Below are 13507 nucleotides of genomic sequence, written 5' to 3' on the forward strand. Positions count from 1 at the left end.
ATAAAGGATTAATACAGACCTTCTTGAAAGAGTCCTGATGTAATTAGCTATTAATACTTAAGTGTCAATGATGCTAATAATATGTGTTCATCTGTGCTCACCTGGGCTCCTGTACAGCTGTACATTTGTGTGTAAAGATGCTGGCTTCTTGGTTGGAGTGTGCAATTCCTGAAATAGCCTCCATCAGCAGAAAATAGCTGTAATGAAGCAGCACTGACTTCAGAGTCTGCAATGAGTAAAGTGTTGTGTAGGATGGCTTTCTGTCTTAGTGGTCTCTGTCTAAATGTGGCTTTTTGACTTTTGTTCCCTTACCTCTCAAGTGAAAGCCTTTTGGGTCCAGATATGCTTTATGTACCTCAGAATCTGATAACTTGAATGGGAGTAAAAAAATGGTTGTGGACCTAAATCCTGTGCTAGGTTGCTTACAGCTGGAGTTGTTTCCAGCCCCAAGCCTGAAACATGGATGTGAACTTTCAAGCATGAGACTCTTGAAGAGCTTGAAGTTCTGTTTCAGAAGTGCTTTACTCTGAAAAAAATCAAGGTGTCTTGGGTTCTAATGTTTTGCTTAATTCTCACACAAACTTGCAGCTGAAGCACTTGTCTGCCTGCATGTACTTAGAAAAGCAGTTAAAGAAGCCTTGTTAAACTCTCCTCCAGGATTAATCTCCCTGAGGAGGGCTATAGCATAGTCATGATGGGGTTTGGAAATAAAGAGTAGTGAAGAATCACCCAGTTCCTCAGATAAGTGTGTCTGAGCCCTAAAAGGATTTGAATGAAGCAGTCTTATGTCCTCAGCGTTTCCTGTTTAATGGGTTGGGCACATTCCTGTTCAGTGTGCTGGTTAGGCTGCTTGCTCTGTGCAATTAACTTCTCTCATGTCTTGTACAAGAGACCTAGGACTGATTAGTGGTATAACTAGAGGCTAAAATTTAAGCTTTTTAGAATTGTATCTAGTTGCAGATCTAGTCTACATGTGACACCTTTAAAACAAATAAACAAAAACCAAATTAAAAGAATTATCCCCCAATAAATTAAATTGAACAGAGTTGAGGCTGTTCCATCAGAAATCTCAAACCACATTTGCAGCTTCTATTAATTTATTTGGGGTATTTCCTTTTTCTGAAACATCCTGAACTATGTAAAGGAAAATGATAGTTTTCATTATCAACTATTGATTAGAGTTTTTAATATCGCTTTAAACATGTATGCTGGAGGGAAGGAATGCCATCCAGAGGGACCTTGACACACTTGTGAGGTGGGTTGATGCCAACCTCATGAAGTTTAACCATGCTAAGTGCAAGGTCCTACACCTGGGTCGGAGCAATCCCAGGCACAGCTACAGGTTGGGCAAAAAGGAAATTCATGGTAGTCCTGCGGAGAAGGACTTGGGGGTGTTGGTCAATGAGAAAATGAACATGAGCCAGCTTCAGTGTGTGCTTACAGCCCAGAAAGCCAACCGTATTCTGGGCTGCATCAAGAGGAGTGTGACCAGAAGGTCAAAGGAGGTGATCCTGCCCCTCTACTCTGCTCTCATGAGACCTCACTAGGAGTATTGTGTGCAGTTCTGGTGTCCTCAACATAAAAAGGACATGATTACTGTTAGAACAAGTCCAGAGGAGGGCCACGAGGATGATCAGGGGACTAGAGCACCTCCTATATGAAGACAGGCTGAGAAAGTTGGGGCTGTTCAGGCTGGAGAAGAGAAGGCTGCGTGGAGACCTCATAGCAGCCTTCCAGTATCTGAAGGGGGCCTACAGGGATGCTGGAGAGGACATATAGATTGGATATAAGGAGGAAGTTCTTTACTGTGAGGGTGGTGAGGCGCTGGAATGGGTTGCCCAAGGAAGTTGTGAATGCTCCATCCTTGGCAGTGTTCAAGGCCAGGTTGGACAGAGCCTTGGGTGACATGGTTTAGTGTGAGGTGTCCCTGCCCATGGCAGGGGGGTTGGAACTAGATGATCTTAAGGTCCTTTCCAAACCTGTGTAGCTATAGCTGTCTAGACTTGGTAAATGAAGTACAGCTTGACATACTGCTGCCTTGTTCGAAATGTTTGACTGCATGGGTATACACATGTACACCTCCCCTCATGCAGAACTGTGGGGGATACTTTTAATCATCAGAGAAGTTATTGGATCTTGGGTGAAAAAGAGCTGGATCATCTTATTTTCATTACCTTGTCTAACTTTTCCCATTCTCTGTGAATTGTACACTGAGTGTGAAGTGTGAAAATAAATAGTAACGAAGTTTCTGGAAAGAGCCAAGATGTAGAGCTCTACCTGAAGATAAGCATTGTATATTGAAGCCAAAAATGAAATTACCCAGCAGCTGTGCCTTGCCTTTTTGAACCCATGTAATTTTCGGACTTGTTTGTGCTTGTGACTTACAGAAAGAGTAAGGCTCATTTTCTGCCTGGTTTTCAGGTTTGAATGCAGAAGATGTTAGTCCCATTTTCAGAGCAGTGTAAGGGCTGAGTTCAGTCCTGCTGAGGTTATGTAAGGTATCTTCCACATTGGGTTCACTGAAATGAAATCCATATCAACATATCAAAAAGGGGTTTGTGAGATCTGTGCCCCTTTGGCCTAGCCTGCAGGCTGGTTCTGAGTATTAAGTGCACCATTAGGGGAGAAATATAAATTATACCAACAGAAGCATTTTTATAAGCTGTATTAAATAATTCTGCTGCTCTTCTCAATGCCCATTGGACCTCAACTGCAGTATTATCTAGTTTTGAACAGTGTATTTGAAGAAAGATGAGGACCAAGTGAGTAATATCAAAAGCAAAACAAGAAATAATGGAGATCTGGATAATATGGCCTGTTAGACTGGAGCAGTTTAGAGCATTTCAGTCTAGAGAAATGAGACTGAGGGAGATTCATGGTAGCTGTCAACAAATATGTTAGAAATTGATCCACAGAAGAGTAAGGTTTTCTCATATTTTGCTGTTGGGAAATAATACCCTTGAACTGCTGCAACAGGGTAATGTGAGTTAGATATTGGGAATACCCTTATAATAAGAGAGATTGAAGCACTAGAATATGTTACTTAGGGAGGATGTGGAAACTTCATAATAGAAGATTTTGAGAATGGGCTGGACAAACCTTTTGTGTGATGCTGCTGTTCCATCCTGTGTTGGGAGCAAGGAGAGAGGAGATTAGGCAATCTTTCAGCCTCTTTCAGTCCCTTACATGCCTAGCAAAGGCTGTGTTCCTCTCAGAATACACATTCTGAAATCTAGGGAAGATCTGCCTATGCTCTGTGTATGAATCTTATGTGTCTTTCTTTCCTTTTTGATCTCTTCCTTCTCCTCTCTGCCTTACCTCTTAGCATTAGTAAATCTTCCAGATGCTGATGTACCTAAGTGTATGATAGCCAAATGTCAACTTGTTTTGATCTTTGGGAATTGGGTGGGTGTGGGTGTTTGTTTAAAATTGATGATGAAGACAGAACTTTCTCATATATTGTCAAAAGTGTAAAAAGGTCATTTGACAATAGTTCTAAAACTTTAACTGTTTTACTTACGTGGTTGATTTTTGTACAATGTCAGCTTTCCTTTTGGCTGAACAGGCATATCTAGTAGTGAGGACTAAGCCAGATGGACTGGTAAAATAACTGGAAGACACCTGTTTTAGGAAATAAGTAATTTCCTTCTGCTTCTTTCCTTTCCTTTTTTTTATGTCAGCATTTAAGAATGAAGAAAGGGAGCTGGTCATCTGAGGATTAAAAATGTCAAATTTATTTGCTCTTTAAAAGCTTGTTAGTTTTTACCTGAGAAGATAGATTTTCATGCCAAAGTTATTCTCGTGCAGCATGGCTATAATTTGAAAACATGAAATTGCCTGAGATAATCTAGTGTCTTTGGAAAGAGAATATAGTCTTAAGACAGAATCTTCACGTCTGGTGACATTCTGTGTAGACACACCTATTGAAAACTTGCTGGGTTTACTGCAGAAGTAGGGTGTCATGAAAACAGGGTGCTAATGGAAAGCCTACAGTTTGGTTAGTTCTGTTTTCTCAGAAGATTTGCCACAGGATTTGTCATAAGTAAAGGTATTAAGAAAAACCCCAAACACCAAAACATGAACCCTTTAAAAGCAGATCCTTAAGAAGTTTTGTGCAAGGATTATGGGAGAGGTATGTGTAAGCCCCACCAGCCGAGTCCACAGTATAAGCCACTGCTTGTGATTTTGATCCTTCTGATAAGATCATTGTGTGTATTGTATACACAATAACATATTTTTTTCAACACATTAAAATATTTTCTTCTTTGCCATACTTGACTTATGAGACAGTACAATGTAGCAGTGTTTTTAACTGAATACCAGTCCTGCTTTCACTAGTGTTGCTAGCCCATTGTCTTCCCGCAAAACAGGGACATGCCATAAATCATCTGAGATCCACTACAGCTATTGAATACTGTCTAGCTGAATTTTTGCAGAATGCTGGAACTGTGAAGGCAGCCATAAAACCAAGAAAAAATGTGTTTATAGAAATTCTTTTAGAAAGAAACGAAGGCTAAGTACTGTTACAGACAAAGGGACCCAGGAGGTTGAGGAGGAACCCTTCCTTTTAAGCAACCCAGGCATAACTCGTGTGAGCTGTTGTGACCACGTGGACCTAAAATCTGCTACCCCCTTATCTTAACTCATTCACCTGTTTTATTTATGCAGAAAAAAATATTAGTTTGTCATGATGGACAGTGGGGGCAGAGGGATTCTGTGAAGAAAACCTTTTGCTTATATTTTCCATTTCTCCTGCAGTAGTTGCTAAATCACAGCAGGAGCTTGCTGTGTTCATAGTATTATATCATAGTGACTTAGAGATGGAAAGAAAATCACATACATGCGGTGCCAATTTTCAACTAAAATCTCATCATTTTACCCATGCATCTTTCTTTTTTTGAGTCTGGCTCAAGAGACTTTCACAGATTCTGGAAACTACGGGTACGTTCTTCCACTGATCTCCTTTGACAAATGTATCAAAGAATTCTTAGGTATAAGTAAGCCTGTACTATGAGCCAGGATGATTATGCAGTTGGCTGAGCCTGAGCCTCCTCATTATGAATTTGTTTCCTAACTCAGGGATGAAGCTTTAACCAGTATTGGTAATTCTGATTATTCTATCTTTATTAAAGCAGCTATCTGAGTTTATCCCTAGTTCTGCTATTTTTTTATTTTTTCAGTATCTTTGCTGTTTATTTGGTGTTTGTATCTTCTGCTTTTGTTGGTTTTCATTAGGCTAATTTATTTATCTGGTCTCACATTTGTATTTCTTCAGTCTGGTGTTATACTTAAGAGCAGAGTGAGGTGTTTCATTTCCACATGTTTAAAATTGGTTTTGAAGAGTTTATGATACATGTCTGTATGTATCTCTATAAAATATGATTCCAGGTATGTTGCAGTGCTGTAGCACCATAATTTTTCTCCAGAAATGAATTTCAGGTAATCTAAGTTGCAGATCTTGTCATGTCTATGTAACAGTGGCATCATCAGTAAGGCTTCTGGAGTTTAAAGAGGAAATAATCTGTATGCTACTTTAAAAATGCAGCTAAAAGATATTGAAGGATGTATTTTCTCATTTAGATTTAAATCATTCCCTCTTTGGAGGAGAGTGGAGGAGGGAAAGAAGGGAGAGAGAGAGGATTCAAGGAAGTCCAAGAGTCTAACCTTGCAGTGTTTCTGCCAAAAGCTTCCTTTCAGGAGAAGGGTTTTCGGTCTGTTTTCAATTTAAATCTACATGTATTATGCTCACTATTAAGGTTGCTAAACCTTAGGATGCGTGAGGATAGTGCTGTTTCCTTAGGTACAATTACAGAGAAGAATGAAGACAATTTTTCTGCCTTGATTCAACTCCTGGTTAATTTTCAGCTCAGAGGCCATCATTAGCTTTGTATCCCTCCTAAATGTCTCCAGAAGTATTGAGAAAGTTAAAAGATGTGGCCTGCTAGGCAAGAGATGAAGATAATAATTTCATTATGGTTTTCATAAATCTAAGAAAATCTTCCCATGTCAAAAGAATATGAATCTGTCTTATTTCTGGCTCTTTTGCAACTAATAAACCAGGAGTATCTGTGAGAATTGAAATTTTTTATAGCAGAAAAGTTGCTGAATAATAATGTATTTGTAGGGGTTAGGGCTTATATAGTGTTGTTTTTCAGACTTCTTACTCCCCTAAACAGTTGCATTAAAATATTCTTTCATGGATACTCTTTACCTCTGTAGGTACTGGCCTATGTTTTTGAGGGTACTGTTCAACTGCTGTTCCTGTGCTGTTACTCCCAGACTTACGTGCTAATATCTTCCCACCCAAAAGGGATAAGAGGCGAACTTACAATTGCCTCATACTAAGGCACCCCTTCTACCAAAAAATTAAATTACGTTACAGATTTTTCTTCTGGTAAAATCTGAACTATGTGATAAGCAAATTTTGCTACAGCTCAGCAGCATAGTACAGAATACTAAGAAGGAGAATTAAATTATGATTTAGTTATTTTTAAGCTAAGCTGGAAACCTTGTGTGGGTCCCCCAATACTGGTTTTTACAGTGTAGGCAGGGCTGACTTTTGTGACTCAACTAACCATGTTTTTTTAATTAGATCACATCCTAAAGGAAAAATGTTAAAACATCTGAAAATATAAATATAAAATGGATTGGGCTTTTCTAGGAAAATATGTATATAAAACTGCAAATAAAATACAAAGATGGCAGTATTGCTTGTGAAGCTGTGCTTAACAAAAGGAAGGCTTTTAAATTCTAGACTCAGCAGTTCATAAGCTACATACATTTGTTGAATAGGAAAGGTGCCTTAATAATTTTCATTTAGCATCCAAGAATTCAGGGTGTCTTCTATGTTGACTGAAATCACAATACTAGCCTTTAATTGAGATATGTTATTCCTGTGTCTGTCTGGGCTGTGCTTTTTCCAGTTATTGTTTAGGGAGAAATAAGGTGGAAGCATCTGTATTACAGCTGCTGTTCAAATAGAGCAGTGCCTTTATTCTAGACAAAACAGTTGGCACAATTCTTTTGTTTATGAAAAGACAAATATGAAGAATTTATATTCTTTTGAAGTGGGAAGATTTTTCTTTTTATTATTCTCTTGAGACTTAAAAAAGAAAAAAAATTGTCCAGAGGGTATTTCATAAACTGGGTTAGACGACTGTCCAGGAACTTTTTTATTTCTGTGACTTTAGGAAGGAGATTGGAGATTCTTCTCTTTATGGGCATCATTTCATGGAATTGTTAGGTTTGATATGAAATTGTTTATTAATAGTTTCCATGAAGATACTGTGATATATTTACAAGGGGTTTCTGAATTTATTAATAGGTAAGTGTGCAGAGGACAAACTGTATGTTTGGGTTTTTAAAAGAATTGCAAATGGAATATGTTGTATTTCCCTAATTTTCCTAATGAGTAGTTCTAATGTGTTTTTTTTGTCTTCAGCATTACAGAATTTCATTTAACAAGTTCTTTTTTAATTACCTTAATTTAAAATTAGTCTTTGCTCAGTCTTCCTTACATTCAAATTTAAAAAATTACTTATATACATATGTATATAAAGAACTATCTAATAATTTTTTATCTTTGAGCTCAGAAACAGTATCTTCAAGCACTGATACTTGCTTTTTTCTCTGAACTATTTATTACTTATACAAAGGCTGACAGCAAAGCTCAGTCTATAATACGTAAATCCTTATGGAAAAGTAGTGCCAAAAATCTGTGAAAAAATGGGTCCAGGCAGCTGCGTCACAAGGTTTGACCACTTCGGGCTGGGGTGCCAGGAGATTTGAGACAGATGTTTTCAGACATGCCGCATGCCTAAAACATTTCCAGGGGTCGAGCTACAAATAGTGACTTAATAAGTGCAGAAACAGGAAAAGTATGCAGGAGGACACAAGAGTTTATTCACCCCTAGGTGCACAGCCAGCCTCTTTACATTACATCTGCCTGTCAGGGTTGGCTATTTAAGCTGTCATGCCCTTGGTATTGCTCTTTGTCTGCCTGTGAATAAAGTGCAGCATTGTGATTACTAATCCCACTCCAGTGACTTGACTTTAAATGTGGTTTTGGAGTGGATCCCGGAGTTCTGTTTGCTAAGCTTCCTACTCCTGTTTCAGAGACACCACTGGAGATCTATGAGAGAGAGCACTGCAGACTGCCCTCCTCCTGTAGACCTGTCGCCTTCTCTTCTTCCTCCACCCTCCCCCCCCCCGCCGTTTTTTTTTTCTTTCCCAAAACTTTCTGAAGGAAATCAATGGATACCAAAGTGATCTGTTTATTTTTCTTTTTTTCTTTGCCTCCACTGACAGTGGGAAATCACACTGGTCGTATCAAGGTGGTCTTTACACCCAGTATCTGTAAAGTGACTTGTACCAAAGGCAACTGTCAGAACAACTGTGAGAAGGGAAATACCACCACCCTCATCAGTGAAAACGGCCATGCTGCTGACACTCTGACAGCCACTAACTTCCGAGTAGGTAAGTACCCTGAAACTGTGTTTGTCCTTAGCTGTCCTCTCTTGACTAACAGAGGGAGGAGATGTTTTGATATTAATACCAGTTGTGCATCTGTTACTCTTTGTTTGGAGGGCTGTGCTGAGTAGGAACCATTGTATGTTAGACAAGCTTTCTGGTATCCTTCAAAAATGCTCCCAAAAGTTCCTTTTGTGTCATAGAGAAAAACTCCTATATTTTTCATCTGAATTTTCAGCTGCAGGGGCTGTGAGATGCTAAGCTGAAGCTTTTGGTAAAATTCATCCCTCAGAGTTTGTGTTGGTAAACAGAGAAAATGTCAGATTCCACAAAAAGTTCTGTTTCCTCCTTTTTGCTTGTTGAATGGATATCAAATGCACAGTGAATCTGTCTTCAATAGGTTGTTCAGGAGTTCCTTAAAACTACAACCCTTTTTAGGAATACATCAGCCTAAAACTTTTTCTTGCTGCTGAGAGTAAATCAGGTTACATATTTGTCATTTTTTAGAAACTGAAATAATGTGAAGTCTAATTGCAGTTATTGAATCCAGTCTCTTCTCTGTTTATTCTTTCTGCTTGCTCAGTAAGAGTATCAGCAGTATGTCAGTTTAAACGCCACAACTGCTTGACTGTGTTGAAACAAATTCTGAGAGCTATCTAGGATAATGATTAGCATATTTAAGCTCTATGATGTTAGTAGGAATTTGTGTGTATTAGTCTTGTAAGCTAAGAAAAATATGGATAGGTGGATACTTATCTAAACACTGTTAAACTACTTGTTTCACTTTATGATATCCTTAGCTGCTCTTAGTATAGTATTTTGTTGTTATCCTACAAATATCATAGTATGGTTTTTTGGGGGAAAAAAAAGTTGGTTATTTTGCCAATTTGTACTTAAAGAATGCCAGATATGAACACTGTAATTTTAGTCTCCGTCTAGTATAAACAACATGTCAGGCAGTGCTGAGGCTGTCCAATACTGCCCTTTTTCAAAGTGTGCTATATTTCAGCCTCTGAGGGGGGAAAAGCTATTCCAATTTATTCTTCTTTTCATCTGGACAGACGATACAAAGGGCAGTTCCCTCCCTTAACACTCCTACTAGACTATCAGACTGTGAGTGAAAGCTCTTGGAATTAATAATATGTTCCTTAATGATATGCATGTTTGTAAAAATAAGTGTGTTTTGGACTAAAGCTGATAAACCCAGTGATTTAAAGGAGCAATACAGCATATTTTGGGTTTGTTTATTGGCTGTTCTGAGGCACAAAAAAAAAGAAAAGAAAAGGATTTTGTGAAGGAATGGTAAATCAAATACTTTGAACTTGTGTTTACTGTCAATACAGATTTTTACTAATGTTTTGGCAAGAACCACACTAAGTATGGTTTTTGTTTAATTTTCTGACTATTGTGAAAGGAGTTATTCTCCCCCACTTCATTTGACCTTGTTTTTTAATTGAAATTATGAAATGCTTAGAAGGGGCAGTCATGTAATTTCTCTGCTATGTAAATCTGTGCTGTAACATGACCTTCTCTCAAATACTTGAAAACTTGGAGTGGAAATTGACCTGTGAAGACCTGTTCCACACCTTCCTTCCTGGCCTCAGGCCATGAAGATCATGATGCACTGTGTACAATAGGCAGCTAGAAATATGCAACAAAAGCAGCCTATAATAGTGTTTGATGGAAAGATAAGGGAGCATTATGTTTAGAAATGTATAAAAACAAGTCCCTACACGTGTATAGGGGTTTTTAACTTGCCTGTGGCTACCTGTCTTCCTTATTACCTTTAAAAGACTAAACACATTCACCGCAGCGATAAGTGTCATCGTTTTTTCAGAAGGGGAATGAGAAAGAGGTCGTAGAGCCCTGTGACTTCAGGGGTCTGCAGTTACAAATAAAAATGCTGAGTAAACTTCTTAGTCGCCAGAGAGGAAAGATTCTACACCTGTGCCTTGAATTCTTTCACTGATTGCACATTTTCAGGAGCTTTTGAATCAGGGTTGAAAATATGTACTACTGAAATAATTTGTATTTCTGCTCTCTGATCAGCATCTCTCATTAGCTTAGGTTTGTCCTGATAGAGATGTCACCTGATATATAAAGCAGAAGTAACTTGGGCCTTCTGATATAATTTAGTTTTGATATATTTTTTAACATCTGTATTATGTTTTACTTGTGCTTTTTGCTTTTAAGTCCATATTTTAAACTTGTTTACTTACTGTTCATACAAAATGCATAGAAATTATTATTCTGATAATTTGACATTTTAAAAGTACGATCATGAGACAGAATGTCATGTCAGAAAATGCATACTTGAGGCAATGAACAGCACTTTTTCAGTATGTTTCTTTTTTAAAGTATCTCTTCTTTCTAAACCTAGAAAAGATAAACTCACATGTCCTGTTTGGAAAACTTAACTTCTATTAGTAATAATGGATACCTACTATGAATGGGGAAATTAAGAAACTGCCTTAGGTGGTTATATCTAAATGCATTTCTCTAGCAGAAGCATTCTAGTCCACAAGACTGAATTTATATTTTCTGAAAACAGATTGCAGTTAACCATCACTTTGCTTTGTCCTTAATGATCCATTATTTCTGATAATGAACCAGAGTAAATTTGTGTTTGTTTTAAACTTTCTGATGAACTTTGTAAACACTTTATTTTCAGAGTAATTAGGCTGCAGTGCCTTCACTAAAGCTGCTCAAGCTTTCATCTGGGTTATTTCAAATTCTTAAAATTCATTTAATTTCTCATTTCAGCTGAAACTTGGTACCAATGAGCCCAGGCAAGGAACAAATCCTGTTTCTTAAAAATTTCATAAGATATGGATAAGCCATTAAAATCAAACCCCCACAAAGAAACAAACTGGGGAAATGCAGCTTTTCAGGCAGTGGAGATTTTGGCTGTTCTCATGAAGATCTCTAGCATTTCAGTTGAAAGTGATGAAAGCTTGGTGTTTAAAAGGGAGGGTATCCTTGATTGCCAATCTACTCCACTGAAACTGGATTTTCTTGCAGTTTCATTTTGTGAATGGGGTATGTTGCACAGTTAAACTGACCAACCTCTAATACCTCTGGTTTGGAAATTGAAAGCATGTAATATGAGTGGAAACTTCTGCTGAATAGATGATTCTCATTATTCTATTGGATTGATGCATGTGCAGTTTGCATGGTATGTCAGTCCTGATACATCTAGAGGATTGTAAAACAGAGTCGATATATGTGCACAGGAAAGGATGTGTATAGAATAACATGAGGTTTCTGTCTCATTCACTGTTGAAATTACTTATTGGTGTGTCCTGTTTTTCCACAGAATTATCCTACATTCCAAAATACCTGTTTTTGAAATTAATTTTCACTCTGTAAAGAATGGGAGGGCAGCGACTAATTTGTAACTGTAAAATGAAGCAGTGAGGAATTAGGAAATGCCCAAATTAATGTTCTTTGTGTTCTTTAATTTTTTCCCCATTGTGCATATGTATGTAATTATATATTTACATTCTTTTTTTTCCTCAGGATCCCTGCCACATTCATTGCACAGAACTTAGTAAAGGAAGCAGTCATTTAATACCTGATCATATATTCATTATTCATTGCAGCCCTGTATCTCATTTAAAACAGTTTATTCAAACTGTTATAAATGAGAAATTAAAAGGTACATATATATCTTTTTGTAGGCATTTTGTATCTGAGCACTTGGCAGCATCTGTGTCAAAGAGGGAAATAGAACCATAAAATGGTTAGGGTTGGATCTTAAGATTATCTAGTTCCAACCCCCCTGCCATGGGCAGGGACACCTTCCACTAGACCAGTTGCTCAAAGCCCCATCCAACTTGGCCTTGAACACTTCCAGGGGTGTGGCATCCACAACTTCTTTGGGCAACCTGTTCCAGTGTGAGCTCACACTGCTGGCTTATGTTGAGCTTCTTGTCAACCAATACCCCAAGTCTTTGTACTTGGGGCTGCTCTCAGTTCATTCTCCATCCAGCCTGTATTTATGCTTGGGGCTGCCCTGACCTGCATGCACAACTTTGCACTTGGCCTTCTAGAACTTCATAAGGTTGGCATTGGCCCACCTCTCAAGCCTGTCAAGGCCCTTCTGGATGGCATCCCTTACCTCCAGCTTGTTGACTGCACCATACAGCTTGGTGTTGTTAACAGACTTGCGGAGGTTGTGCTCAATCCCACTGCCTGTGTCACAGAAAAAGATATTGATCAGTGCCAGTCCCATATTGCAGGTGGAGACCAAGGAGGGTTTTTTTTTCCCCAAGATCATAGGACATAATTGTGTCACAAATGGTGATAAAACTGATGCTCTGTTAATCCCCCTTATACTGGTCTTCAGTGTTCATCAGTGCCTCTTTTAAAACTCTCTTCCTCTTTTCTTCTGATCCCTTTGCATATAACTTTTACAGTTGTCTCTCCTCGTGGCTTTGCTGTGCACAACCTCAGTTTACTTAGTCTGTTAACGGAGATAAGGGAATATTTTGTTGTGTGTTTTTCTTTGGCAGAAGGGCAGATTTTTAGGAACCCTGTATTTCTTGTTTCATTAAATCTGAGTGAACCTTAAAGTGTTTCTCCTACAGCTTCACAGGACTTTGAGGCAATTGTTGTGAGGTTGAGATTGATGTTTTATGTGTGTGTTGTGGCCTGCAGTCTGTGTAAGCCAGTCTTCCTTGTGAGGCTTGTTTATCCATCCTGCTTTTCTTTCTCATCCATAAAATGTCCATTTGTCTCTGGTTCTATATTAACACGATAATAAAGATCTGCCAGACATCTTTTGGTGACACGGTGTCCAAAGTAAAAATATATCTGGTCCTTCATATTTTGAAGGACATTATTGATTTAATAATAATTTTTAAAACTTTCAGCATGAGTCTTTCTACATATTCCGTACCCTGTTGCAATAGTGCTCAAATTACTGTAGAATCATAGAATGGTTTGGGTTGGAAGGGACCTTAAGGATCATACAGTTCCAGCCCACCCTATTATATTGCCTAATGGATGTTGGCACTTTCCCCATTGGAATTTTGTG

The 13507-nt window shown here is 38.2% G+C and overlaps 1 protein-coding gene across 6 annotated transcripts in view; it reads left to right on the top strand.

Moving 5' to 3' along the window:
- LTBP1 (latent transforming growth factor beta binding protein 1) overlaps positions 1-13507 on the top strand; it is a 188229-nt gene that overhangs the window by 56750 nt on the left and 117972 nt on the right. For 5 of the 6 annotated variants that reach the window (XM_034060293.1, XM_034060292.1, XM_034060295.1 and 2 more), the window contains exon 5: positions 8308-8475. In XM_034060293.1, the coding sequence (XP_033916184.1) occupies positions 8308-8475 (168 nt within the window). Of the gene's footprint in view, positions 1-8221; positions 8476-13507 lie in introns of those variants that run through there. The other variant, XM_034060296.1, reaches the window with a different exon arrangement.

The sequence above is a fragment of the Melopsittacus undulatus genome, chromosome 3, assembly GCF_012275295.1.
Source record: "Melopsittacus undulatus isolate bMelUnd1 chromosome 3, bMelUnd1.mat.Z, whole genome shotgun sequence".
Classification (NCBI taxonomy): domain Eukaryota; kingdom Metazoa; phylum Chordata; class Aves; order Psittaciformes; family Psittaculidae; genus Melopsittacus; species Melopsittacus undulatus.